The 27,198-nt window shown below is 38.4% G+C and overlaps 2 protein-coding genes across 3 annotated transcripts in view; one reads left to right on the top strand and one right to left on the bottom strand.

The window, feature by feature from the left end:
* Nucleotides 1-12,954, bottom strand: part of SLA (Src like adaptor) — a 20,298-nt gene extending 7,344 nt beyond the window's left edge. The window contains exons 1-3 of one of the 2 annotated variants that reach the window (XM_042837986.1): nucleotides 12,786-12,954; nucleotides 7,214-7,319; nucleotides 2,646-2,745 (exon numbers count right to left, since the gene is read on the bottom strand). In XM_042837986.1, coding sequence (XP_042693920.1) covers nucleotides 2,646-2,745; nucleotides 7,214-7,286 — 173 coding nt within the window. In that variant the 5' untranslated portion in view covers nucleotides 7,287-7,319; nucleotides 12,786-12,954. Of the gene's footprint in view, nucleotides 1-2,645; nucleotides 2,746-7,213; nucleotides 7,803-12,785 lie in introns of those variants that run through there. The other variant, XM_042837995.1, reaches the window with a different exon arrangement.
* Nucleotides 1-27,198, top strand: part of TG (thyroglobulin) — a 139,434-nt gene that overhangs the window by 89,510 nt on the left and 22,726 nt on the right. The window contains exons 42-43 of the mRNA XM_042833912.1: nucleotides 20,930-21,094; nucleotides 21,800-21,967. Coding sequence (XP_042689846.1) covers nucleotides 20,930-21,094; nucleotides 21,800-21,967 — 333 coding nt within the window. The remainder of the gene's footprint in view (nucleotides 1-20,929; nucleotides 21,095-21,799; nucleotides 21,968-27,198) is intronic.

Here is a 27,198-nt window from a genome sequence, read left to right as displayed (position 1 = left end):
AAAAAGACCTTATAGCCAAATGTGTGTGACCAGGCATATGTTTCTTCATTGATCTGACATAGATTATTGATGAAGCTTTAGCTTTTGAGTCCCTTTGGAGGGCAGTAATAAAAATTTTCACAGGGATGCTACAGTGTTTTAGAGACTAATGAAAGGAATTATGTCAGTGCTGAGTTAGGATGATTTATGCTTTTTTCTCCACCTTTTCCTTTAAGGATTTGAATCCAAATAATAGTGTTTGAATACTCTTTTTGTGGCAGTTCCAAAATAATGCTTCCAAATAATTCCCAGACAGCAGATCCAATACTCAGTCTAGGTCAAGACAACTGAGTTGCAAACACTAAGTTAAACCTCCTGGCTTATAATGACTGGCATCATGGTCCAGAAAGTATGAACTGGAGGAAAAAGAGAAGTCTGCTATTTAGAGTTGGAAGTTTCAGGGCTCTGCAAGTTTTGTTTGTGGTTGTGTTGTGAAATAGTTTAAAAGTTCAGGAACTTTTGTTTGTGTGTTTGTTTTCCCACAGAACTCTCAGAACCCATTATTGTGAGAATAAAAAAAATTGGAGACACTCAGCATATACCTCCCTACAAACTATAGCATTACTAATGCTGTAAAATCCCAGTGGTGGTTAAAAGTCCAAGAGCAGCATGTCCTCCCTGGGGCAGGAGCCACAGAAATCATATACACTGGGGTATTTCTCTGGAGGACAGCTGGTCCTACTAGCACAAACTAGGTAATGAACAGTTCCTGGATGAGTGTGGAGAGTGTAGAATGCTGTCAGTGGTCTTGATCTAATTGTGCCAACCTAGAGCAGTCATCAGTATCTGTGAGGAGTTGTAGTTTCCTGGTACGCTTCACAGAGCTGATTGCCAATACACTTAATTGCTTTGGTTGAAGGTTGAAAAGCAATTATTACAAGAGCAGTATGTGCTGTCTTCTAATGCTTCTCCATGGTAACTCCTTCTCACTTGTGTTCTGATCATGCCTGCCATTCTGCTTTTCTTTTCCATTGTGTTTGGCTTCTTTGAACGACTTGAGAGAATGATTATACCTAAAGGTTATGTACATAGAGCAAGAACCTGTATGCAAATAGTTTCTGTTAACATCATCCCAGTTGGGAAGAACAGGGTCCTTCATTGGGACACAGTGCTTTGCATAGAGCATTGCTTTTTGTCTGCACAAGCTGATCCAAATCAGGAAGAGAAAAGTTCTTATCAGGGCTTACTTTGGCTCTTGTTTATTGCAGGAAATGTTCTTGATGGTTGCACAACAGATAAACATGATAAAAACTGCTACAGTAGTAGCCTAGTACTTTCAGATGTTTTATGTCTAGCAGATCATATTATACAACACATGCATATACATATGACAAATGATACATACAGTTCCCATTGTTGTAGGTATATGTAGTTCTGTTTGTAGTTGGGAGTGAAACTTTCAGCTGGGATTTCCAGGCTAAGGTAATCATAGGTTCATAGAGAGTGACACTGATTTATGGAAGCTCTCTATCAGAAAAAAAATTACCTTGTGGTAGTGTCTGAGCCTTTTGATCTCCATGTTTAGGGAAACCACTGTGTCAACAGAACATGACAGCAGCCATTCTGGGTCTGTATACAGCTGTGAGAGAAGTCTCTGAGAATTCATGAAGCATCTGTGATACTTCTCTTGAGTACTTCTGTCCTCTAACTATTTCATGTTTTGGCTTCTCCAGTTAAAGTTTGCCATGAATTTAGAGATCCTCAAAGGATTTCTCTGATATGAATGTCTTTTATCTCCTCTTAAATCCATCTGCTCCTCCAGTTGTGAAAATGAAATCTCTCATTTCTATTTAAGCTGTGAAAACAGGGGCTGAATAACTCCTAGGAGGTCATAGTGTGCAGATACAAGTTGTGCAAAAAGGAATAACAGATCTATTGCTGTCCATTTTTCAGGAAGTGTACTTATACTGGTATGTGACAATATTTGCACTATATTTAAGATCAGCCTAAATTAGTGTAATTGTTTTTCTTGAGCCTGCTTCCTTGTGAGGTTTGTAAATTTTTGAGTACAAATAGCAAGGAAATCTTTGACTTTTTTTTTTTTTCCTATAAAAAAAATGCAGACTGAATTTTAAAAATAAGGAGAAAAGCAGTTATTTTATTTCTGTTATAGTTGCCTTAAATGCAGGATGAAATTCAAAGTCCTAACCAGGAAGGAGTTGTTAGATTAAAAGGAGTGAAAGAGATGCTTGAAATTCAGAATGATTTTCCTTTTGTACCTAATTCAAACTACTTTTGCTCACTCTGTTTTCTACAAGTATGAGTGCTTTCTGAAAATCATCTTTTAAAGCAGAATTCACTTTTGACTCCTTTTTAAAATTATACTCTGAATCTATCTTCAGAAGCCATTTCAGAGGAAAAAACCCTGACATACCTAATCTTTAAAATCTAGGGAAATTTACACTATGTCTAAGAATCCTTCCTTGTTGATTCTAAACACAGTCCATTTTGCTGAACTGCATCCACTTGGAGTCATCTACACAAAGACTATGACACAATGACAATTGATGACTAACATCATGAATTGATGACTAACATCATGATGTTAGTCATCAATTGTAACAAAACATAAAAATAAAAAATAAAAAAAAAAAGTATCTACTTACTCTGATAGCACACGTAGTTTTTCTCCTACATGAAATATAGGTTGGCTTATGTCTGCTGAGGGATAGTCATAGAGGACAGCAAGGAAATCACTCTCCTGACCTGTTAAAAAAGACAGAAAATGTGATAGAGTTCTGAAGAAGAATGGAAGAAATGCGTATGTTCTGTTTTATAGAAAGTCATAAAAAGCCTATAGCTTTGGAGAAGAATGTGAAGATACTAGAAATGAAAAAAAGGCCACTTAGTTAATTATAACTAGCTAATTTTAGGCCACTTCTAGTAATTATCATTTTCAAGGGACATGCTCAGTTTTGAAACTATCAAAATGAGTATTTATAATATTATGAGGTAACCTAGACTTGATGAATGCCTTTTTCTCTAAGTGCCTCCAGCTACAACTCCGAGCCATATTTTCCTTCAAGGAGATGAAGATGTGTGTTGAATTGTTCCAGTGTTTAGCACCACTGGTACATTTTGAAATCATGAAATTAGTTCAGGTAAAGGGCAGTGTGAGTGTAGCTATAATTGCCCATTTCCCATCACCTTTGTGAGTCATTTTAATGAACAGCCAGAGGCTCTCGTTCTCTTTCTTATGTTGAATCTGTCCTAGGGGTGGCACATGATGCTCCTTATTTTCCATAAACGAAGAGAGACAAAATGCATGTTTATAATTAAATCACTTTGTAACTGCAAGTCCCAGAACTGAGGTCAGAAAAGAGATGAGAAGGCTTTTACATCAGTCAGGATGAGTCTGGGTCTTGCAGCACTGTAAGGACATGTGTTGAGCCCTTGGATTCCTGAGGGAGATGGAGCCTTGCACTTTGAGCAAAACTGACTACCAAGCATTAAAAAGCTTCTCATCCAGCAGGAGCACCCAGCAAACACTGACAGGTGGGAGATTTGCAAATGAATGATGGTGGGTTTTATGAGCATAGTGGTGGTGGGTTGATAGATGATCTTAGTTTAACACTTCTAATTGTCTTTACAGCAGTGATAGTAAAAAACATGTGATAAGAAAAATGTTCCATATCCATCATTTAAAAGAAACAGAAAGTAACATTTTCTCAGTTAATTTTGAGTAGCTCGATGATACAGAGGCGAGCATTACGCAATGTGGAAAGTCCTTTCACATTCATATTCCAAGTGGTTGTAAGTTAGTTTAGTTTTCTTATCTGTTGCCAAATGAAATAGTCCTATGATACAAACAGTAAGCATTCTTACAGATATATATAGGTGTCTAGAGTCTAGAGTAGACACAAATTAATTTGTCAGTACATGTTGTGTTATTATTACATGGTTTTCTTAGTTGATAAGTGTCCCTGAATTGAAAAGACCTAGTCCAGCACTTTTGTATCACCCAATTGCCATGATTAGTGAACTGTATCCTATGTAATTCACTGAGCTATACATTTTGTGCCAAACATGCCTTGCATCACTTTCCTGTTATGCACTAAAAGTGAAGAAATATCTTCTCTATGAAACTGCATTTAGCGATGCTTTTTTAAAAACTTATTTCTAAGTGTTCTTTCTTCACACTGAAAGAGTAGAAAGTCCTTTTCTGCCCTCTTTTCTATTGTATGTGGTGGTCTCCATTTTGTTATGCACTGCAGAGAACATGATTTTTTCTCTGCTCTAGAAAGATCTGCATTATTTTGATTATGCTTTCATCTTTATATCTGTTTTAGTTTCATTTTTGCTTGTGAATTTGGAGGTCTGAAAAGGAAGGAATTAATCATGGTGTCGGCTGCTGCATCCATGCAACCACTTAAAATGTGTGTACTTATATTATGCAAAACCTTTCAAGTTTCCCACTCCACTAACAAGCCCTCATTTTAATTTGTATTTAAATCAAACCTCACTGGGTTTTTTGGTTATATGAAATACCCCACCGCACTCTACAGTGTTTCACAAAACCCATATGAGCTCTTTTCAAAGACAAAAGCCATGAAACGGGGTTGAAGAGATTACCCTGTTTCTCCACACCCAAATTTCAGCTATATTGACTGAGTTTCCCTCTAACACAACCTCTCCTCCACAGTTTAAGTGTGTAGGTGACAAGTGAAATGGAACAACTCAAAAACTAGAGTGGAAAGATCAAAGTGCTGAATCCTTTCCATTCAGTAAGGTGCAGTGGGTATTATTTGTTTTGTTTGTTTGTTTGTTTGTTTTGCTGTTGTTGTGTGTTGTTTTTTGTTGTTTTTTTTTTTAAGGAGAGAAAGATGGGTATGAAACACAAGCTAGTTTTAGATGCTTGCATGGCTAGATGTCTTTAAAGGTGTGAGACTGAATCCTGCATGGCCCAAAGTACTCATTCAGAGGCCAGCTGTGAATGCACTACCAAATTGTTCAAGAGAGGAGGGAGAGCACAGGCTGTGCATCCAAATCCTAATTCCTGCATGGTCCCATGGTTTAATGTCTGACAGGAATACTGTGATTTATGGCATATCAAATCCCAGAGGTGTTAAAGGAGAGCAGTGGTGTGGCGGGGCAGTGCACTGTGCTTCTGCCACGAGGTGTGGCTGCAGCACCAACATTGATGTGTACTCAAATTAGATCTAAACCTGCCAGCTCGGGAAGTGAGAGTTATGCATGTGCAGTAGTGCACGGCTCAGAAAGGATTGACCTGATTCAAGGTCTTCAGAGAGGATAAAAGAGGGGATGGGCTCACAACCTCTGATGATGTCTTACTGCTACGAAGTTTTGTCAGGGATGCCCACACAGTATGCTTTCAGATGGAGTGCTGTCATATTTGGGGTTATGCATTTTTCCTTGTTTCAGGACTAAGGCTGATGTATTAAGGATGTATTGGAAGTGAGAAATGATCAAACTATGACCTGAGTGCAGATCTTAGGCTGCACAAGAGACTTACAGAGATCTGACAAAGACATTTGCATTATGGATCAATTCTGCAACTGCAATTCATTGAATCATAGAATTGTTTGAGTTGGAAGAGACTTTGCAATGAACAGGAACATACACAGTTAGAACAGGTTGCCTAGAGCTCCATCCAGCCTGGCCTTGAGTGTCTCCTAAGAATATCTGTTCGTTCAATGTCTCATCCTTTCTGTTAATCTTATTTTCTTTCTTTTCACTTCCTTTTATTCCACCCCACTGAAGTGAGCTGTTCTTCCCAATAACTACTTGGGCTCTTGCAAGTCTGTGAATCAGATCCTTCACCTTTCCTGAAGTAAAGGCGCCTCTTCTTGGCCTGAGGGAAAACTTCTCTTTAATAACATGATTTAAAGTTTGATCTGCTCAGGAAACTAAATAGAAACATACTCACTGAATTACCACAATATCTGCTTTTCGTTCTGTGTTCCATTTAAAAAAAAATCTTGTTTCCATTGGGTTTGAATGACAGTGCTGATGCTTGTGTGCCTGACTTTAACTAGCAACTTTTAAGCCATTACAAAAGTTACTGGCCTGATCAAAACTGAGAGAGATCAAAAGACCTATGCAGGCATTTGAAACGTGCATATCTGTTTTGATAGTTTGGTATCTATGGTGGCAGTTGCTGGGAAGATCAGCATAGGCACTCTTCATAAATAAATAAATAAATAAATGGTTCATATTGTGTGCCGATGGATTGCCACTAAGTGTTTGGTCTGTGCTTTTTCAGGACCTAGGGCTATACTGCTTCTTGGCAATGCTAAAAGCAGGCTATATTTCATTTGAACCATCAGGAAACCAGCTTGGTTCTCCATCGTTACAAAGCCAAGCAGTACAAGTGGACAATCCTTGTTGGAGAGCCCCAGTATTTTGATTAACATCCTCCTCCCACCCCTTAAAAACAACAATAATGCTTTTTTTCTCTTCTGCATCTCTGGGGAACAATTTACTGCTGCACTTTTTGGCACAGTGCAGCATGATGAGAGCTAGGGCTGTGCATAGTCTCTACCCACTCATTTGCAGTTTGAGAGTGGGAGGTCAATGGAGATCTCCCTCTTTCTATCTCAGACACACAATCTCTATCAGCCTATGGAGGGTTTTGCAATTTGAATTCAATTTTTTCATTTGTGCATGCTTGGAGTAGGTGCATTAGATTCGCCTTTTTCAAGCTTGACCTGTGAAACATCTGTTTTTGTATACCCTTAGTTGATAAACTTAGTGACATGGAAAGATGGCCATGTGCTACTTTTAATACAGTTGTGCAAGATTAAATTTCAGGTTCAGTTTTGATGTAATAGCATTATGATTGTTAACCTTTAAAAAGATCAGAACTAAAGCTCAAGAGAAAAATTGTGTGAAACATCACATGGAAGTTTGTCAAAATGAGATATTTCTCATTTCCAATGCATCAATTCTATCTGAACTGGAACAAACATTTTTCAGGAGACACCAGAGTATAGAAGTATTAAAGTACTATTTTTAATTAAAGTAATTCTGGGAACTTTGGGCTAGGACATGCCTAAAAATAAACACTGTCTACAGATGCCTTCCTCATCCCACAGGAAAACTTCACACTTGCCTGATTTTTCTATCAGACAGATTAAGGAATGGATGCATGAATGAAGGTATCAAATATTTTGAACACCTTTTTGCTCTTGAAAGAAATTAAATGAGTCCTTACCCGTCTGGCTTGCCCCATTTGTTTCTTCTCCTCCTTCTGCGGAGGCTCTCGGTGTTTTCATAGTGTTTCCCATTGCGCTCTCTAATTCCGTCAAAGCAATTCAGAACTAAATCAAAGGAAACATTGCATTTAAACTGCAGAATAACACCTGCTGTGCCAACACATGAAAAATAACCCAGTTTTGATGTCTCCGATGTTACACGGCTTTACTTTTGAGAATAAGTCTCAAATTCATGTGAGAGTTTTACATATTTGCTAAGCTCTCACCACTCTGATGCTTTTATCAGGGGAATAGCAGAAAACCACAGCTAGGGAAGTTGCTCAGAAGAACGTAATGTAGTAAAAGTTTCCATTACCAGTACCTCAGCACAATAGGAAGTCACTGCAAAGCCATGCCTGTACAGTCATTTATGTATAAAAATGTTCTTTGCAGCACTTGGAGTTCTCAAGCTACAAAGAAGTTAGTTAATTAAATTGTCGTATCTGTTTTCAGCTCTGTGTACTGTGTTGCTTTATTGCCGAACACCAAGAGTGTTGCTCAGTGGTTTTCTTCTGATGCAGTTGTGATCTCAGCAAATGGGGGCAATGCTTTTTTCCTCTTTTTTTTTTCCTTATTTTTTTCCCTTTTTTTTTTTCCTTCTCTTTTTTTTCTTAAAAGTAACACACTGCCCCCAAAGATTTGATCTTAGAGCACTCCTCTTGCAGTTGCGCAAATTCTTCAAAATTTTATCTATTGGGTGAATGTATGAGAAACGCTTTGTCAGACAGTACTGGAACTAAAATAACCACAGGGAGAATCCATTCTCAGGTACCCATTCTGATTCTCCGTAACAGTGAGCAGACAGGCTTACCCTTTGGATTGGAAGTTTTCATTTGCTATCGTACATTTCCAGAGCAGAGTGAGCTGTATTTGTTCAAAATTGTACATTAAAATAACTAAGCACTACTAGCTAATAACCAATGATTTAAAAAAACTACTTTTGTAATTTTCTCCATGAAAAATATGATCCTGCAGCACCCGGTGCATTTATACTAAAGTGAGATGCAATCTGTATCTTTCAGTTTTCTCTATTACAGATATTTTGAAATTGATTACTGCCTCTGGGATGTTTTTCTTATGACAGGCAAGTGCGTGACAGTGATAGCTGGAGTGGTGTCTAGCTTGAGAAGCAGTGCTGCTGAAGGCAGTGAGTGATATGTTATTATTAACTGCCTTGGAATTTGAAGATATTGCTTAATACAATGCACATTTGACATCTTAGAGAAAATTAGACACCCTTGAGAATAAAGTACTATTTAAAGGAAAACACTTTGCCTCTAATCAAGGAAAAGCAGATCAGTGCTGAAACAGAATGGTAGTGTGCAGTCCGACTCCATCTGCTTTTCAAACTTGTTAGCTCTGTTCCCAAAGGCTTTTGGTAGATGTCTCTATTTCACCAACCAAGTGGCACATTGTCCTTTTTGCTGTCTGCATTTAGGATCTAGCTTGTGACACATCTGCAGGATGCAGCTGCACCAGTGTCTTTCTGACAAGTGACTCAAATCTGCTTCACAAGAACTTCTTCCATTGCCTGATATAAGGAATCTACAGGCTGAATAGTAACGATAAAAAAAGTAACCTTAAATTTAAATATGCTATATTGATACTTATATTTGAACAAAAAGTCATTCTTGATAGAATGTTCTAGATTATTCTCCATTAAAATTCACCTGAGTTTCTATAACTAAACCCAGAATTCATTTTCCCAGGCACTCTCAACTTGCAAAATTATAATTTTCCAAACTAACTGAATGTTTTTTCTTCAAACCTAAGTTTAATTACTTCAGTATTTTTTCTCATTCATATACCATCAAGAATAACAGGTATAGGCAAAGTAATAGGGTAGACAATGCTTTGGTACAGATGTTATAGACTTTCCTGATGCATTTTCAGATCAGCCAGCAAAATTTCCTAGATACGATAATAGAGAGCTATACAGGGCTGAAAAGATCATCCAGAAAGATGGGATAAATACCCAGACAGAATCTTCAGTGTGATGCAGTAATCATATTTGTCTAGTACTTAAAAAGGCAGTTCATCTCTAGCTAAGCTGATGCCGAGCTGCACTTACCAGAAGCTTGTGCAATTCTGGATAGGTGCCAAACATGGCAACATGGTTGTGCCCATTTAGAATTTTAACATATGTGACCATCAGTTAGATGAGAATAGCATTCGAATTTTGTGTCACAAATGTGATACAGTCCTACCTCTGTGTGCCCCTTTGTTCTGGATTTTCTGGTATTTGAGGGCCAGAAAAGCAAGTCATCCTGCTAGTGAGCAGACTTATAGCACGCTGCTTTCAAGACCATTTCTAACACTCTTAAGATTCATTGATAGAGTGGACCCCATTGTCAGGGGTGCCTGAGTCACTTGGAAAAGTAATGTGGAGCATGTGAATATTATGGAAAAACTTCTGAAAGTTTTACCCTGCACTTGCAAACTTTCTAAAAACATGGCACTTTTAGAATTGTAGAATCACCAAGTTGGAAAGGACCTCCAAGATGATCCAGTCCAACTGTCCGCCTACAACTAATATTTCCCCATTAAACCATGTCCCTTAGTACAATATCTAAACATTTCTTGAACACCTCCAGGGACAATGACTCAACCACCACCTTGGGCAGCCCATTCCAGCTTCTGACTGCTCTTTTGGCAATGAAATTTTCCCTAATATCCAACCTGAGCCTTACCTGGTGCAGATAAAGGGCCATTCCATCTTGTCTTATCAATGGCTGTATGGGAGAAGAGACCTTTTGAGCAAGGCACCTTTGTTTTCCTAGATGGTGAATAGGAGTCAAAACTCTAAGCACTGTTTTAAAAATACCTGATATGTTCTTGAAGGCTTGCTGATACACAGCTGGGAATAGAACTGCTGTCTAGTCCAGAAGGATCGAGTATGCGTAACACCATGTGCCTGCTTTGTTGTATCTCTGTAGACCATATGGAAAACTAGCTTGGCTCACTTCTACGGTACAAGTTGACACTTTATATGACCTTGTTTCTGTCAACAGGATGGAGGAGCATACAGCTTAGTGCTGTTCATTTAGAAGAATCTGACTTACGGAAAATAAAAGTGTTACGAAGTACTTTCAGTAACAATGAAGCGCAGTGGCATTTTGGACTTTGATGTCACTAGCATGACAGTTTGCTCTGCTTCATTACATTTTCCAGGCTAAGTTTCACTGTCGCTAATTACTACTGGTGGCAGCATAAAATCTCAAAGATGGCAGAGACATCAAGATATGCTCTAAATTCAAAGCAGAAGTGTTCAATTAAAAAAAAAAAAAAATGAATGGAAAGGTTGGGCTTCTGCAATTGATTTGCTAATCCAAAGTGATTAAATGGAAAATAACATTTCAGGCCTGGGTTTCCCACCAAGGATACTTGTCATTGTGTATTTGGGCAGAGTGAAGGTGTTTGCTGTTCCATTAAAGGTGGTGGAGTGAATGTCCCAGGCTATAGCTCAACTCTCAGACATTATAAAATAGGATAGAAATGGAAGAAATGGGAAGTTGGACAGGGAGAAGGTTGTTTCTACTTGCATGCTGGCAGTGACACATCACTGTTTTCAGGGTAGCAGCGTATTAATTGGTGTTCTAAGTATTTCTAAAGCAACACTGCACAGAACTCTTAAGTACATGGTAGGTCTTTATGATTTAAGTAGTGTGTGCTTGTATTGAATATTAACAACTTAACCTAAATTCATTGTATCACTTTATGATAAATTGTATGATGGTTTCCTCAAATTTTGAGGTTCTCTGCAAAAATAGACTGAAGACAAAACTGTAGAGCATCTTGCAGCTGAACTCATTCATTATTTAAGTAAACAATGGAACAAGATTTATAAATGACATTCTTTTGAAATAGAGAATCTGTTCCAGGGCTTGTCAAGTTTGGTATACAAGTAGAGGCTGCATCCTTCAGTTGTACAAGCAGATAATTGTGCCAGACCCACACAAAATTGCCCACAGACAGCTGTTTGGGAAGAACTGAGGTGAGGTGATTGGTTCCAAACTTACCTTGTTGTAGCACTCCCAAATCCTGCACTGAGAAGTGCAGCTGTTGGGAGGCAAATCAAGCCCACCTCTACTGCAGGTGGAAGGTTGGCTCTGCCTGTTCTCTGGCCTCCTCTGGCTTGCATGAAAACCTTATTTTAACCATTAAGACTACATTTTCAGTCTCCCCAGCTTTGGCCCTTTCAATTTGTGCACCTATTGCTTAGAGAAAGCAGGTTGCTGCAGCCACGGCAGTTTGCAAACCCACTACTAGTGCAACCTAATGGGCTTTGCTGCTTTATTTTTGTAACCAAATGGAATGCAAAGAAACATCAGCCAGTTCTGTTTTATGTCCTATTTGTTAAGGGCAGAGCTCTTGGCAAATGCGAAACCATTCAAGGCTGAAATCGTACTGACCTAAATCATGCGTCCCAAAAACCTGCTCTACAATTTGCACCTTCCGTTCCTGCAAGCAGCACATGTAGTAATAATTTCCTCTCACATAATCTGTTCTCTGAGAAAATATGGCTTGGTAGCACTTAAATGACAGAGCATGGAGGAAAATTCCATTGCTTGGTAAGGATTTTTTCAAAGTTATATTTAAAATGATCAAAGATTAGGAAACGTAAATAAACAGAAATAATAAGAGAAGTAAAAAAACCAAAATGTAAGCACTCAAGAAAAGCTGTTCCATTGGTAATACTGCAGACAAGTAAAATGAGGAAATATATAATTCTTGATATGTTATGCCTTATTTTATTTTTGTTACCTGATTTTGACATTTGTACCTTCAAGGTCTTAGAATGCAGTTCTCAATAATGTCCACATGTAAAATCTGAATTTCACTTAGTTTGAAAATGAAGATAACAGTAACCTGTTGGGGTTTTGTTTGTTTGTTTTCAGAGGAAAAAAAAAAAAAAAAGCTTTAATTTAACAAATTGAATTTTCTGTGTGAATTTCCCTTAATTCACCATTAATCAAAATTAGCATCCTTTCAATTTTTAGACACTTGTATCTTTGTCATAAGAAAGATCAAGGTAATATCGTAACCAAGGTAATTTGTATGCAAAAATCTAAGTACTCTGAAACAACACAGTAATACCACATCATGCAAACTTTTAACCCTTTGAGGAAAAAGCCCACTAGTCTGCCCATGACATTTCTCATATTTTGTGTTTCAGTTAGCTATGTTTTGCTGCAGCATGAGGTCCTATGCATCTCTATTAATGCCAGCTTTCAGTAGAAACAGAATTGTAGAAATGAAAAATCATTAAGGTTGGAAAAGACCTCTAAGATCATCTAGTCCACCTACCAAACACTTCTTGTCCCTTCCATGTTTACTACTAGTCCTTATGAAAAGTAGTAAGGCAGGCTTTTCTACTTCTACCTTAGGTGGTACTAAGAAATCCATGGTCTGAATGCTGTAATTACTAAAAAAATAAAGTTCCATGTTGAGAGAAAAAAAAAAAAAAGAAAAAAAAAAGGCAGACTAGATCCTGTCTGCAGATAATCTAAAATGCATCAGATTAATTTTTACCTTCAAATGCTAGGCATGATACTCCAGGTTGCAGTATTTCTCAAACAAGTCGTAGTCACAACACTGCTCTCATGCTGCCAGCAAGGGTGAGCTGATCAAGCCAAGGAGCAGCCAGGCGAATGAGTGTGTTGTGAAGTTCACGCTGTCGTGTAGAGCAGCATTTGCCAAACAGGCCACATACTTCCTCTCTGAGAAACAAGGAAGGCACAAAGTGTTTGCAACAGATGAGGTTTCTGATGCAAGTCACTACCCAAGAAACTTTTATCTATGGGTTGAGAGAAATAGGGAGGTTTTCAACACATTGCATCAGAGCTGGTTGAGAACACGTTAAACAAAATAGCAAAATAACCTTTTTTAAATTAATTGCACAGAAATATTTTTTTTCCCTTTTTCTTTTCCAAAATATATTTGTTCAGTAAAGTTCAGTCCCCAATTGCTCTTTTTCCTATGTTGGCGTTTTTTTTTTTTTTTTTTTTTTTTGGACAGACTGGTAAAGGCACTAAAGTTTGTCTCTCACTCTTATTGAGCCTGAATGGGAATTCAAGGTTTGCTCTGCTCTTTATTCTGATCTTGAAGTGCCTCTGTCTGCGAATACATGAAGCTCAGCATTGGACACACACTAAAAGCCTGTATGTGAAGCACACTTTCACATCAGTGTTGTGTAAAGCCGGATCTTTTTCATCTCAGTGACTTAAATGGGGGAACCAGGATCCTTACCTGTTCATTGATCTATCTAAAGCCACTCAGGCACATAGTACTGCAGGAATGAATGAAAAAGTCAGAGCGACAGTATTGCTTTTATGGCCTAGATATGTTTTCAAAAACTCATAGAAGTTATTTGCTGTGGTAAATTAGAACAAACACAAACCCAAGAAACCCAATGCACACACCCAAGATGAGTTCTTGCTTCACACAAGAAGCTCTGAGTAGATGCATATTGTAATGCTCTTCTGTTTGATGATGAAAACTAAAAGTGGACAAGTAAGGGAACTGTTGTGTAAGGAGTTACTGGAACGAGGAGACAGTGATTAAATTCTCAGGTCTGTGCCAGAATTAGAGGTTTGGCAATTACAGGAGAATGTCTGTTCTTTTTGATTGGCTGTGCTAGCAGTCCTCACCTTGGACAGGAAAGTGTTAGAGAACTTGATAAACAATTCAATTAGAGAATTATAGAATCTTGAATGTTGGAAAAGACCACAGAGATCATAGAAACATGGCATGCGCTTTCCCCAGTAGCACTCCCCAAATGGATATATAATATCTCTGGAATTACCAATAGAGCAGAGTTTGGGCAATGTCTGTGCTGGAGATGGGAAAAGGCTGGGCAGAACTCTGCCTTTTCCTAATGCTTCTCACCTACACATGCCTTAGGCTGGCTCTGATTGTCTTTGTGCTTTTACAAGAGATGAACTTACATCTCAAGCTGCATTGACAAGTGTTGGTCTCAGAAGAAAACAGCAGAAAAAAAGAGTGGAAACTGGATTTGCTTGATAGAACATGCTCCATTGGAAACACTGGAAATCACATCCATGTTTTGTATCATGCTCATACAAGAACAGAGGAGTTTATAGTGAAGGGAGATAAAAAAATTTATCCATTTCCACATTACTTTCTGTTTCTGGTAGCTTTTTACCCTTGTGTGATACTTGGAGCCACTTTATCCTTTTAAGTGCATTCAGCTGCCTTATTTTAAATTGTACTGATGAAATAATATTTATAACTAAATGGAATAAATTTTTGAGCTTAGTGGGGCATTACATATTATCTCAGAAGTACTTATATCCTGTCATTCAAGTCTCTAGCCTGAAGCAGGCACTCAGTGTGTCACATGAGAGAAGAGTGTTGCCCTTGCAGGGCTGCTCCTATCACAGGGATGAGGGATTTGGCAAGAACATGTCTAAACAAGAAAATCTTAAAAAAGATATTTTTGATGGAAGACAGACTCTCTCCCTGCTCCCCTTCCTCCCTTTTAATCTGAAAATCACAGTTTTAGTAGATGGGTAGGAAGGAAAAAATATTTCCTCTTTCCTATTTCCTCAAAGCGAACCTGCTGATCTCCCATCACAGTTTGTGCACTATTTCCCACCAATCTGTCAGAACTTTTTCCTAAATAATTATTTAACTTTGATAGCGGTTCTCTGAGTTGGTCCCAAAGTTTTATGCTCCACCAGGTTCTTTAAGACAGACTCTGAAAGCCTGGAAAAATAGCATTAATGTCTTCACACAGCCATGCAGTCTGCCTATGTTATGAGCCTCTTGCCATCACACACAATTAGACGTATAAGAAAAGAAAAACCCATAATCCAAAAATACATCTCTGCAAGAAAAGAAGTAAAAAGAAGACCCTAAATTGAAAACCACTTTTGAGAATATTATAAGTCTTTTGTAGAGAAATTATTAAGTTCATCTTTGAAAGAGGAGTCAGTGGTCAGTTTGTTGTAGCTCACTTTAGTTTTGTGGAAGAAAAACAGGATATAGAAAGCCTCTTTAATCTGGTATTGAAAGCAACAGAAGCCATTAACTGAAACTGAAAACATCCTCCAACAGAAATAAAGGTGCCATTTTCTGTCCAGGGGGTGATTATTTCCAGGACATGCTGCAGAGGAGAAGATTGTGATGTCCATTTCTTGGTGGCTCTGAAGTCAGCTTAGATGCTTTGCTGCATCTGCTTTAAGCCAAATATGAGCCTCACTTTAAGTGATAGGAAGCACTGGAGATCAGCAGTCAGGAAATGGAAGAGCCCAGCCATCCCAGAGGTCAAAACAGGTGACCGATACACCTGGCTGGAAAGTGTGTGCCTGCAGAGCCCCTAGCTCTGTGGGGACACTATCTTTAACAAATGAATACTGGGAAAAGTAGAAGCTTCAGGACAATTCATCTGTTGTAACATGTACATGACTGTTACTATTAGATATATTTCAGCCTCACTTCCAGTGATGTTACTGACACTGCATCGTCCATAATCTGTAGGCATATAGAAAGCCTGCTCCAAAGGGACTTTGCAGCCTTACAACCATCAGAACTGCATTAATTTGAAGGCAGTATGTGTGTCAAAGAGATCAACCTCAGTCAAGCAGGGTTTGCAGTTTCGAGTCAGGCTGGAAAAATAAGAAATGATAATGTGAAGAGAGGAGAGAGGTCTGGAGTTTACCATGCTGATGGTATCTAATTGCAGCAAAGTTTCTAATCATTAGATCTGCTGTGAATCAGTTTTGAAAAACTTTGCATGAGTTTCCAGAATAAATGAGGAATTGAAATGCTGCCTTGCGATGTGTATGGCAAATTGTCCTTTCCGTTTAAGCTGGAGACAGAGGTATAGCTTTACAGTAAGTCTTTGTATTCTATTTATTATTATTATTTATTATTATTCTATTTATATTTATATTTATTATCTCATTGGAGATAATAATAGCAAGGGATGCTTGCTATTTTGTCTATTTTGTGGATGTTTGTCTGAGGGTTCTAAACTGTGAGATAGCTGAAGCAGGCACAAATGGTTAGAAGTGCTCAGCAATTGGTAGGAGGATTGAGGCAGACAGGATAGCATCTGTACGGATCTGTGTACTATGATGACCCAAGAGAGCAATCTGTGAGATGGACCGGCCTCAGTTCAGCTGATCACAACCTGACATCAAAACAAGAACTCATCTTCATGTAATACTGATTTGATTCATCAGCACTGTGAGCTGCAACATCTCTTAGCATCTGAATGTCTACCATCCAACACAACCTCTAAATATGAAACAAAACAAAAGAAATGCTTGGAAATCTGATGGTCCCTGCCTAAATAGCACTGAAAACTTTACCTTCTGTTTGCAACAGTCACTTGTTGCACGAGGCATTACTGTCCAACACTTCCCAATGCTCGCTCTAATCCTGTGAATGTAGAGGGACTGTGTAATATTGCTGTTTGGGGTTGCACAACATAGCTGCAGCTACTTTGCAGAAGTTCAGTACTGAATGCTTTCATCTGGTTGTTGTCAAAAATGCCATTAGAATTTCCTCTGATCGCAGTGGGTCAGTCCATATGGACAACTGCAAAAAGAAGTGATGCGGAGATAGGAAATACCCCATGGCATCAGGATGACAAATTTTCATGATCTAATAGCATATCATATTCTTCAGAGGTTTGCTTACAAGAACTGTATTGTGGGTGTATCTGAAGATCTCAGCTGTTACACTTAAATGTAAATTTTTAGTTCTTGTGTTTATAGACAGATGAGAATTCCTAAGAGTTAAAAATCAGAGAATTAACAACGACAACAGTGTTTATTATTTTTGAGGTGATCTCATGAGTTTTGTTTTCCTGATTCATGATTCTGTCATGCTGGTGGAAATATGGGTGAAAGCTCACAACTCCTTTATTACTGGACTAATCTCAGAAAGAAATTGTGGCTTTATAGGAAAAGAAAACAAAAGAAATGCTGAGTGCAACCATTATTTTATGTGTCTTTAGCCTGCCTCTAAAGTGGTTATAGTGTTTAGAAAATATTTCTGCTTAATGTGAAAACTGCTAGCTGAAAATGAAGAAATTTAATTCTGGGCAGTCTCCAGCTTCTGCTGTCACTCCTTTGCTTGTGATTGGTTTATTTTTTGGTGAGGATACAATGAGCCTAAGTTGTGGTACGAATTTGAAAAACGAAGAATTTGAATGGTTTTGGTTGCTTAAATTCTGTGGTGAGACGAACCTTGTTTTCAGAGCCTGAAGTGCATTTCAGATGCACCAAGTGGAGGAAGATGTAATGCTATCGCTTCCAAATACTGCTTGAATAATGTCCCAAGGTCCTCCATGTCCAGTCCCAATAAAAATTAAATATGAATAGCAGTAGTTGGACACCATATCTATTTCAAATACCAAATGCAAGACATGCTTCCTGAATACAAACAGCAAAGTGGACATTACCATGTGAAATAGAAGAAAAACATAAGTGGAACTTAAAGGCTGCTCTAACCAGTGAGGCAAAGAAGGGAAAACTTCCTCTAAACAAGTTGTCTTCCCCTTGAACTCCCTCACCCTGTAAACACATTGACAGACATTTGGGCATTTTCTCTTACCTGTAAAGCTTGGACCATGTGTAGTGCTAGCCTATACGCATCCAGCCCTATGAGATGACGATTGACCTACTCAGGCTTTTAGTTCTCCCTCCACAGAGAGAACAGGTTGGATAGAGCTTTTGGAAATCTGGTCTATTGGGTGACCACCTATCTTTGGTAAGGGTGTAGGATCAAGATGATTTTTAGGGTCCCTTTTTACCCAAGTTGTTCCATGATTCTTCGTTTCCATTATCTCTGGGAAATTTCTATCAATCACCATTTGGCTCAGTACTCGACCTAATGGCAGCCACCTAATTTGTAGAGATCAGAGAGGAGGGGAATTTTGCACAGCTTTTAAAGTCCTTGAGATGTATTCAAAACCAAGCACTTACTAGAAATCTTTGCTTAGTCACTGAGTTTGGACTCTGTCTGTTACCTGTACTCAGTGCTCAATTTACCATCAAATTCAGCCTTTGAATAAATAATTTCTTTCACCCTCAGAATATGGGAAAACTAAGCCCTTTTTAAATTTTAATTCGAAATTTTTTTCCTGAATGCTTTAGATGCATTGGATACTTGATAAAGTATGCTGAGCACTTTCAGAAATTGATGTTGAGACCTACACTTGAAAAGTTCATGCATGAATTTTGTGCAAACCTAGTTCTAATTTCATTGCTCTGCCAAGGAGGCATGTGATTCCTTGCTACACATGAAAATCAAGCAAACTACTCTTCTGGAAGAATCCAACATGAGAAGAATATTGTCCTTTTTCTAGTCTCAGCCATCCCAGTTGTGGTGAATGTGCTCTTCCGAAGGCAGGTAAAAACTCTGCATCCTAGGGACATACCCACATACACAGATGCTGTCATCAAGGATAGATTTCTTTCTCTCTCATGATCAATTGAGTCAGTGCACCTAGTCAGCAGATGGCTAATAACATGCCTTGCAAATACAAAATAGGCCACAAGTCCCCTGTGAGGTTAAAGCCCATGGCTGACTCACGTTCTCACCTGAATTGTGGTCAGAAGGAAGGAATAAGGCCAAGTAGTGTTTTTTCTCTTCATTTTCAGTCCTGCCCTAATTGGGGACAGACATGACACTTCCAGTGCCCTAAGACATAAAGTCATAGCTTTCTCCTTTACTAATCTGCAACCACCTGAAACTCAGGTATTAAGCTAATAAATAACTGTGCTTGCTTGTATGATTGCTTAAAAAGAAAGGGGAACCTTTCAGAAAGTCAGTAACACTAGAAATATTACATTCTGTGAAATAAAACCACTGTCTCTATATGCAAACAATAACCTCTTTTTTGGAAACCAGTTACTCCAGTTGTGAGCAATGATGTCCTATTAGTACCAGTGGATCTGCTTGTTCAAAGTGTAAAACATTCTGGCTGAAAGATTTGAGACAGTTTCTAATTGAGGATTTATTGTTTGCTTTCTGTTTCTTTTTAACAAGTCCTCATTTTTATGCTTTTTTTCTCTCATATAGTTATGCTTTGAGCAAATTCAGTAAACAGTAACTTAATCTGTTCAATAGATCAAGGTCTTTCACATCACACAGCTCTTGGCTTTTTTTAGAAGACAGAAGCTCTTAGCAGTTGTTACAGTAAATCTCTGGAAATTAGTCATTTGAACCATTTCAGAGCTATTCCATTTCCATTCTAGGTCAAATCTTATCAGATTAATGCTAATTTATTTGCATTTTAAATAAATAGTTTTGGTTACTCAACGGTGTTGTGCCAATATATTATTTCCCTTAATGGCATAGCTATAGGAAAGATCAGAAAAGACTCCGGGATAAAGCCTGGACTAGCCGTGTGCTCTGATTTTGATGTGTTCTGGATCTGGTTAATCTTATGTAGCTTGAATTTAAGAATTATTTTTAAATTGACAGCTAGTGTTTTTCCACCATTAATCATTAGTCCTGGAAGATAAGGCTAAGATGTAAAGATGTTTAGGTTGGATATTAGGAGGAAGTTTCTCACTCAGAGGGTGATGAGGCACTGGAACAGGTTGCCCAAGGAGGTTGTGGATGCCCTATCCCTGGAGGCATTCAAAGCCAGGCTGGATGTGGCTCTGGGCAGCCTGGTCTGGTGGCTGGCGACCCTGCACATAGCAGGGGGTTGAAACCAGATGATCATTGCAGTCCTTTTCAGCTGAGGCTGTTCTATGATTCCCAGAGTGTAAGTAAAGAACATAAGCTCATTTTCCCTTTAAATAGCTTACTCTGGAATGCTGAGAGACAGAAAACACTCAATAGAATTAAAAACTAAGTGTAAGGTCTGAAAGCATATTTGATGACCACATGAGAAGTTTACACTGCACATCACCACAATAATCAGCACGTTTCATAGTCAGTGAAAGCTATGGTCATAATGTAGAGTAAATAATAAATTCATGCAAGCATGGAACTAGAAAGGCTCTGGGTCCAAGTTTTGGTAATGATGCTACTGCACCAAATACTGACTTTACTGCAATATTCAAATCACAGTGTAAAATTGCTTAGGCTTTTGTTCCTGCTACCTCTGTTTACAGCTCTGCTATATCCTCACCCGTTCTTGGATTAGTGATCATAGAGTTTCTAGCTGAAATTTATTTATGGTCAATACAAGTATTCAGTGACCATTTGGTTTTGTACTAGCATTGTCTTAAGGTGTAAGTAGCTCTTCTTCACTGGTTCATTTATAAAGATCATGCACCATCCCAGTCCTTGTTTTTAAAATTTAAGCAAGCCAAATTCTTTAGTGTCTTCTTGACAGATGAGCTCTCCACTTCCTGACATGCCTCACAGCAAATTCTTTTTATCTGTTCCTGTTTGAATGTGTCTCCTTCGAGCAAAATTTTCAGAGTTATTGCATAGATGTGACTCAGATGTAGACATAATGTAGAGACTTTTCAGAGGTCTTCTGAAATTACTCTGACAGAGCTGAGAAACAGCCAGACCTCTCTTTCTCCTTGCTTTGATCATCAGAATCTGCACCTTATTTTTAAATACTAGTGTTCTACATTCTGCAACTATGTAGATTGTGCTTCTCACCTTATTTACCTGCACCAGGGGATCAGGTGTTTTGTTAGGATGTCTTGACTGATGCTGTCTTTCTTTTCCAGGGAGGTTCAGCTTTTTCTCCAGCGTCCATTATCACAAAGAGGAGAGCTCAAGCCCAAGCAGCAGTCCTGGCTGATGATGTGGGATGCCCCTCATCCACCAGTGAGGAAATTGTAGCCTGCCTCCGCCAGTTGCCTGCTCATGTGCTCAACAATGCACAGACTAAGGTACACTGTAGTAATGTGTATGCCATTATGCCATTATGCCATTATGCATGCCAGGAATCAACAAGAATTTTCTATTTAAATAAAGTTATGAGGAAGCATAAAAAATAAATTGGGCTGACTCCCTGTGAGAGAGGGACTGGTTTTGTGGAGTGGCATCCACCTCTTATCTTTGAATTCTTCTTTAGGTTAAAATACTTTTACACTATTTTGACCATGTCTTTCAATATTAATTCCAGTATAGTTTTTGCCCTCTTTCACTCTTATTTCATCTGCACCTGATTGTTACTCTAGAGGAGAAACATTTCTCTGTAACAAAAACAAAAAAGGAAATGGGGATGGATATCCACAGTCTCTTAAATGGGAATCTTGTGAAAGTTGCAGTACAGTTCTAGAGATAGATCCTTTACCCACAGCTAAAAACATTCCCTGGCAATATATTATCCAATCAGGACTGGCAGAGATCCAATCTCTGATTAAAGATAGCATTTCTTTGACTTTAAGACCATCAGTTTTCTTAACCAGTTCAGCTCACTTCACCTATTAAGACTGTCAGTAAAAGCATTGCTTCTTGCAGTGGTGAGTTTGCACTTATATCAGCAGATCACTTGTTCACTATGAATCAGTTCAGTTCTCTAAAGCATAAGTAAAATGGAAAATGTGAACTATTTAACTGCACTATTCTTGTTTTGTTTTGTTTTTTGGTAGCTCCTAGCGATAAGTGGCCCATTCCAGTACTGGGGTCCAGTGGTAGATGAAGTTTACCTTCAGGAACCTTTAGCTAAAGCCCTGCAGCGCCCTCAACTTCAGAAAGTAGATCTGCTCATTGGAAGTGCTCAGCAAGATGGATTGATCAGCAGAGCTAAGGCAATTAAGGTAGGAAGAATAAAGCAATCTTTTCTTATTAGGTTTACCACTGCAGAACATGGTTAATTCAGTCTTTTTCACGCCAACCTTTTTCTGTGACCTTTATTTCTGTTATCCATAGGAAATAAATGCTCCTGAACAGGTGTTTCTGAATAAGAACTAGGTATGGCTAACAACAACAATTGCCTGATTTTTATAGCTCACATTTTGAGCTATAACCTGGTGAAATAAAAAATAATTGGGTCCATGAAATACTTTGGACGTAAGTCCACAAAGCCATGAAGGTCTTCCTGAACGATTGTACTTCTTGTAACCCTTTGGCACTTCTGCTCTTGAAGCAGCATATTAACCTCTTCTAGTTCAGCTGCACACCTCTACAGTGGGAACCACAGCACTTCCCATTTAGCACTGCTAAAATTAAACACTGCAAAATGCTAAGAAATCAACAGGATTATTTTAAACAATGTCTAAGAGAACTATGCTGCAATCTTTCTGTAACATTGGGGATTTCATGAAAGGTCAATCCTAGCTTCCCTTTTCAGACAGTCCACAGCACACAGACCTGTTTGCTTAAGAACTGATGATAAAACAATCCCTTTGGATGAAGACTTTTTGATCCACTTGAAGAAAGCTGATATTGCTTCTTTAGTCTTTGTCAGAAGTTTTCTGCTGTTATTTTATGTGCCCTTCTCTTTTGAAATTAATTAAAAGTGGAAGTCAGGCACAGTAAGAGGGTTGTGATCCTGGTGGCTGCAGATACTGATCTGGATCCTGTCAAAAGAGAATAACCCTCAGTAACCCAAGTACAATCATGTGATAGATTAGGAAATTCTAATTAGGAAGTGAAATTCTTTACCACTACTTCCACATATGACAGTTGCCTGCAAAACAGAAATGAATTTCCATGCTGAATTGAAAATGATGCACCAAATCAATCATGGTGTTAATGAAACCCACAAGTATGAACAGCCAGCACTGTCAGGTTGAAATGAAAAGAAAAAAAAGGTTTTACTCACAACTTGATAATAAAATGTTGCCTTTAAAAAAGAAAATCTGGGATATCTTTGGTATTTTTTTTTTACAAAGGCTTGCTTAAAATAAGCTTGGAAGGAACTCAGTAAGCTGGTGCAACTGTACCCTAAGAAGTGGTTGTTTCTACCTTAATCCAAGAGACCTGTTTTAAAATCCCCTACTACTGAAGTTCAGAGGAACAAAAGGGTTTAACTGTCTTTACTTAGGAGGATAAATAACTTCCTTATTAGTTATTATAATACTATCTATCTCACTTAAGTTAGATTTCATCTCAGCTCATCTCAGCTATTGTGAGAAAACTCACAATATTCATTGTAACTGGTTATGTTTTGATCTCTCCTTTTGACTTTCTTGAGCTGTTTTCTTGTTTTTACTGAGATTTTTCTTTTAATCCACATTTTCCTATTTCTACCTTCCTATGTCAACAGGTTTTGAGGGGTTGAGTCAGTATGACTGCTCTGAGTAGTCTGTTTTCCTATCTATCTTCAGATTGTGTACTTAAAGACATGCTGTGATGTTAAAGCTACCTCATTTTTCCCTTATCCACACACTTCATTAATTTCTAGCAAATGCTAACACTGCCTCCATCACTGAGCAATTTAAGGACCTAAAGAGTTGCAACCAAAGTCAGATGATAAAATCCTGAGTTGGCCACAGACACATTTAACCACAGTGAAAGAAACTAATGCAGGTGGTGGTTGTTACTGTTGGTGCTTTGTTTCCTCTGTCCTAATGACATGGTGATCCTTGATCTGTGCCAGCTCTCCTCTAATCTTCCCACAACAAAAGGAGAAGGATTTGAGACACAACACAACAGCAACTACTCTTCTGTAATTTGAAAGCTTCCAACTCCAGAGTTGTGCTCCAACTCTGTAATGAAAAGAACAATGTATTAATTTGGGCAGATGAATAGCACAGCTAAAGGGTACTGTAGCAATATACAAAATGGGAAAAGTCCTCCCTTTACACCGATGTCTTCAGTGCTGTAGCTGGTGAGGAGAAACTTCTAGCCATTTTAGATATAAAGAAGACAAGTTTATCACCTCAGACTGAAGCTTCATATAAAAGTTTTAGAAACTCTAAGCAGTCAACAAGTGAGACCAAAGCCTCTAGACTACAACTAGACCTGAAGATGGTAAACACAGTTTGTACTATGTTGTTCTGTGGGGGCTTACTGAAATTTGGCTGTTGATCGTCTCTGTACTTCTCTAAGACTATACTTACAACTGTTCAGACCTTTACTATTAAAAATGAAAGAGAATGACAGAAAGCACACAAGAAACCAGTTCTATGCTAGCAAAACATTTCTGTTTGTTTACCATTAAAAGCTGAAGTCTCTTGATAATGTCTATATCCGACATTCATGCTCAATGTCTTGCCCGTGGTAGTGACGGTTTTATGGCATTCACCTGAATGCTTATTCATGTGAACTCAGACAGATTTACCACTTCCTGGAGCACTGTGTACTCATCTCCAGTGTAGCCATCTGATGGTTGAGACTAAGTGAGAAACAAAGCAGGGTTTGTTTAGGGAACAGCAAGTGGCACCATAATGCACTATGATGTGGCATATGGAGCAGTTAACTCTGAATCCGTTATCACAATTCCCATGACAGACCTTCAGGGATATTAGCTGCAAACAATCATAGATTAGAGCAGCTGAGCAGAAACCTCTAAAAATGTTTATTTCAATTCCCATATGGACAGAATTGTTTCCCTATGCTATATGAGATGCTCAGGTGACAGGATCCAACAGTTCCTATTGGCATTAAATGTACTCATGCTGATGTGTCTCTGTGGTTAGTCTGCCTATTGTGTGCAAGTCAGTACAGCCCTGTTGATGTCCTCCGTATGTTCTGTGCCTGCTGCTTAATCTCCTCGCTGCAAGGACTGTCGACTTTCTTTTTATTTGGAAGACTAAGAATGCACTTTGCATGTTTTCTTCCCTTCTCTTTCCTCCCCATTTATTTGGCTACCCATCCTCAGAACCAGGACATAGGAGAGTGAATAAATAGAAATATAGTCTATTTACCCCATGTAAGCAACGGAATCTAAGCAGAGCAGATCTTGCATCATACAGTATAATACAGTCAGTTAATTTGTTCTAATTGGGTGGGTAAGACATCCAGCTACAGATGGCAGATAAGTGTACATTAGCTACAATGACCTGGTGAGCAGTGTTCTGATAAATGCCATCAGTGAGGAGAATGGGCTGATATAAGCTGTTTACTTCATCTTGCAGTTATCTGGAATAACTGAAACACTGCTGAATAGCTGGCAGGGTCTTTCAGCATTTTGTGATTAAGTTTATCAAAAGACATTTAAGCTGAGTATCTCTGTACAGTCTGTTAGCATTATCACTACTCCAGTTTCTCAGAAAATTACATTTTGCCTCGTGGAAGATGTAAATATTTGTTTACCAACTGCAACACTTTTAAATGAAATACTGGACCAGGCTCACTCAAATGCTCTAGAAGCCATACTGCAGCAAGAACAGTTAGTATTTTTAGTGCATTATTTAGGCAATGTTTATGACTGCTCTGCATCACCGGAGCAGTGGAAAGCAATGCGCCTGCTGTCTTTTACTTTCTTACCTATATATTAAAAAAAAATATTGAAAACCTCACAACAACTCGGTGGTCAATTTATACCTCTTTAGAGGTTGGCAGTGTAAATTGTTTTACATAACATGCAGCTGTTTCTTCTAATCAAGTAGCAGCTGTTGTATCTACTGGTACTTGAAAATTGTTCTTTGGCCATATAATTTCTAAAGGGGAATATTTTTTGGACATGGAAAACTGGTCAAACAAATTTTGAACGATTAAGATACTTTGTCTTTTTAATGTTTTATGGGTTTTGACTGTATTGTTTTGATTGGTGTTATCATGTTAAAGTCAGATGTTTAAATTACGTTTTATAAGTGGCCAAATCAACTCTTGAAACATCGCATTTCAAAATGTGCAGTGTTAGATGAAAATCTCAAAATGTTTTACAGATGCCAGTTCTGTTTTTATTTGGTTCTGCCTCTGCCAGCTCACCACATCTCATGCCACTCAGTTGGCAATGATTGCTGAGAAAGGTCACCAGAAATTTCTAGGGCATTTTGAAGATCACAGAAACTAGTACACAAGCACAGTAAAAACCTAAAAGCAACCACACTGAGTCAGATTTAAGGCCCAGTTAGTCCAGAACACTGTTTTCAGCAGTGGCTAAGACCGGAATGTTTGTAAGAGTATATAAGCAAATACGATACTTTTGCTAAATGTTCTGAACCCAGAGTACTTCGTAGTTTAGAAGCATCTTAACCGGAATTGGTCTGTGTATTTTCTAACTATCAACTGATGTTTTACTTTTCCATTCGCTTCTTCATGAGATTTCATCTTCACCAGTTCTGATATCCACAGCATCTCGTGGCAAGTTGATTCTCAGCTTAACCATGCATTGCGTGATGATCCACCTCATTCTCTGTGTTTTTGAACCATGACGTTTGAGGCCTAATAGTTGATGAGGCAGTGAATGATCAGTTCCCAGAACAAATGGTTTCAAACTAAGAGGGGAGATTTAGATTGGATATAAGGAAAATGTTCCTAGGATAAGGGTGGTGAGGCACTGGAACAGGTTGCTCAGAGGATGGATGCCCCATCCTTGGAGATGTTCAAGGTCAGTCTGGACACGGCTTTGAGCAACTTGATCAAGCTGGAGATGTCCCTGTTCATCGCAGGGGAGCTGGCCTACATGACCTTTAACTTTCAACTCAAATGGTTCTGTTATTCTATGATTCTATGGAATAAAATAGAAGCAGGAAAGTTGATTAAATTTACTTTACACTTAAGAGCTTTGACTCTGCATCAACACAGGAAAGTATGTTTTTTACCACAGTTGTTAGCCAAATCCTGCAATCTCAATCACCCAAATGAGAGATTCCTATTTAGACAGCAGCAGTGTTTCCACTGAATATTACAGACTTGTATTCTACCAAAGCCTTGCAAAAGCTTGATTCTGAATTCTGTGGATTTGCCGTCAGCTCTTTAGTGATAATTTCCATTTCTTGCAGAAAGAATATATGTGTCCATGCTGTATGCAAAGTCAGTGATTTTGCAGACAAGTGCACTACACAGTTTCATATGCGGCATTCATGCAGACGAAATGACGTGTCATCTGTCAGTTGCTGATCTTTTTTGGATTACAGCCATGTTACTAAAACTGGCA

The sequence above is a fragment of the Centrocercus urophasianus genome, unplaced genomic scaffold (genome assembly GCF_019232065.1).
Source record: "Centrocercus urophasianus isolate 14NV4802_14NV808 unplaced genomic scaffold, USGS_Curo_1.0 seq_11, whole genome shotgun sequence".
NCBI lineage: Eukaryota > Metazoa > Chordata > Aves > Galliformes > Phasianidae > Centrocercus > Centrocercus urophasianus.
This window is presented reverse-complemented; position numbering and strand designations above follow the sequence as displayed.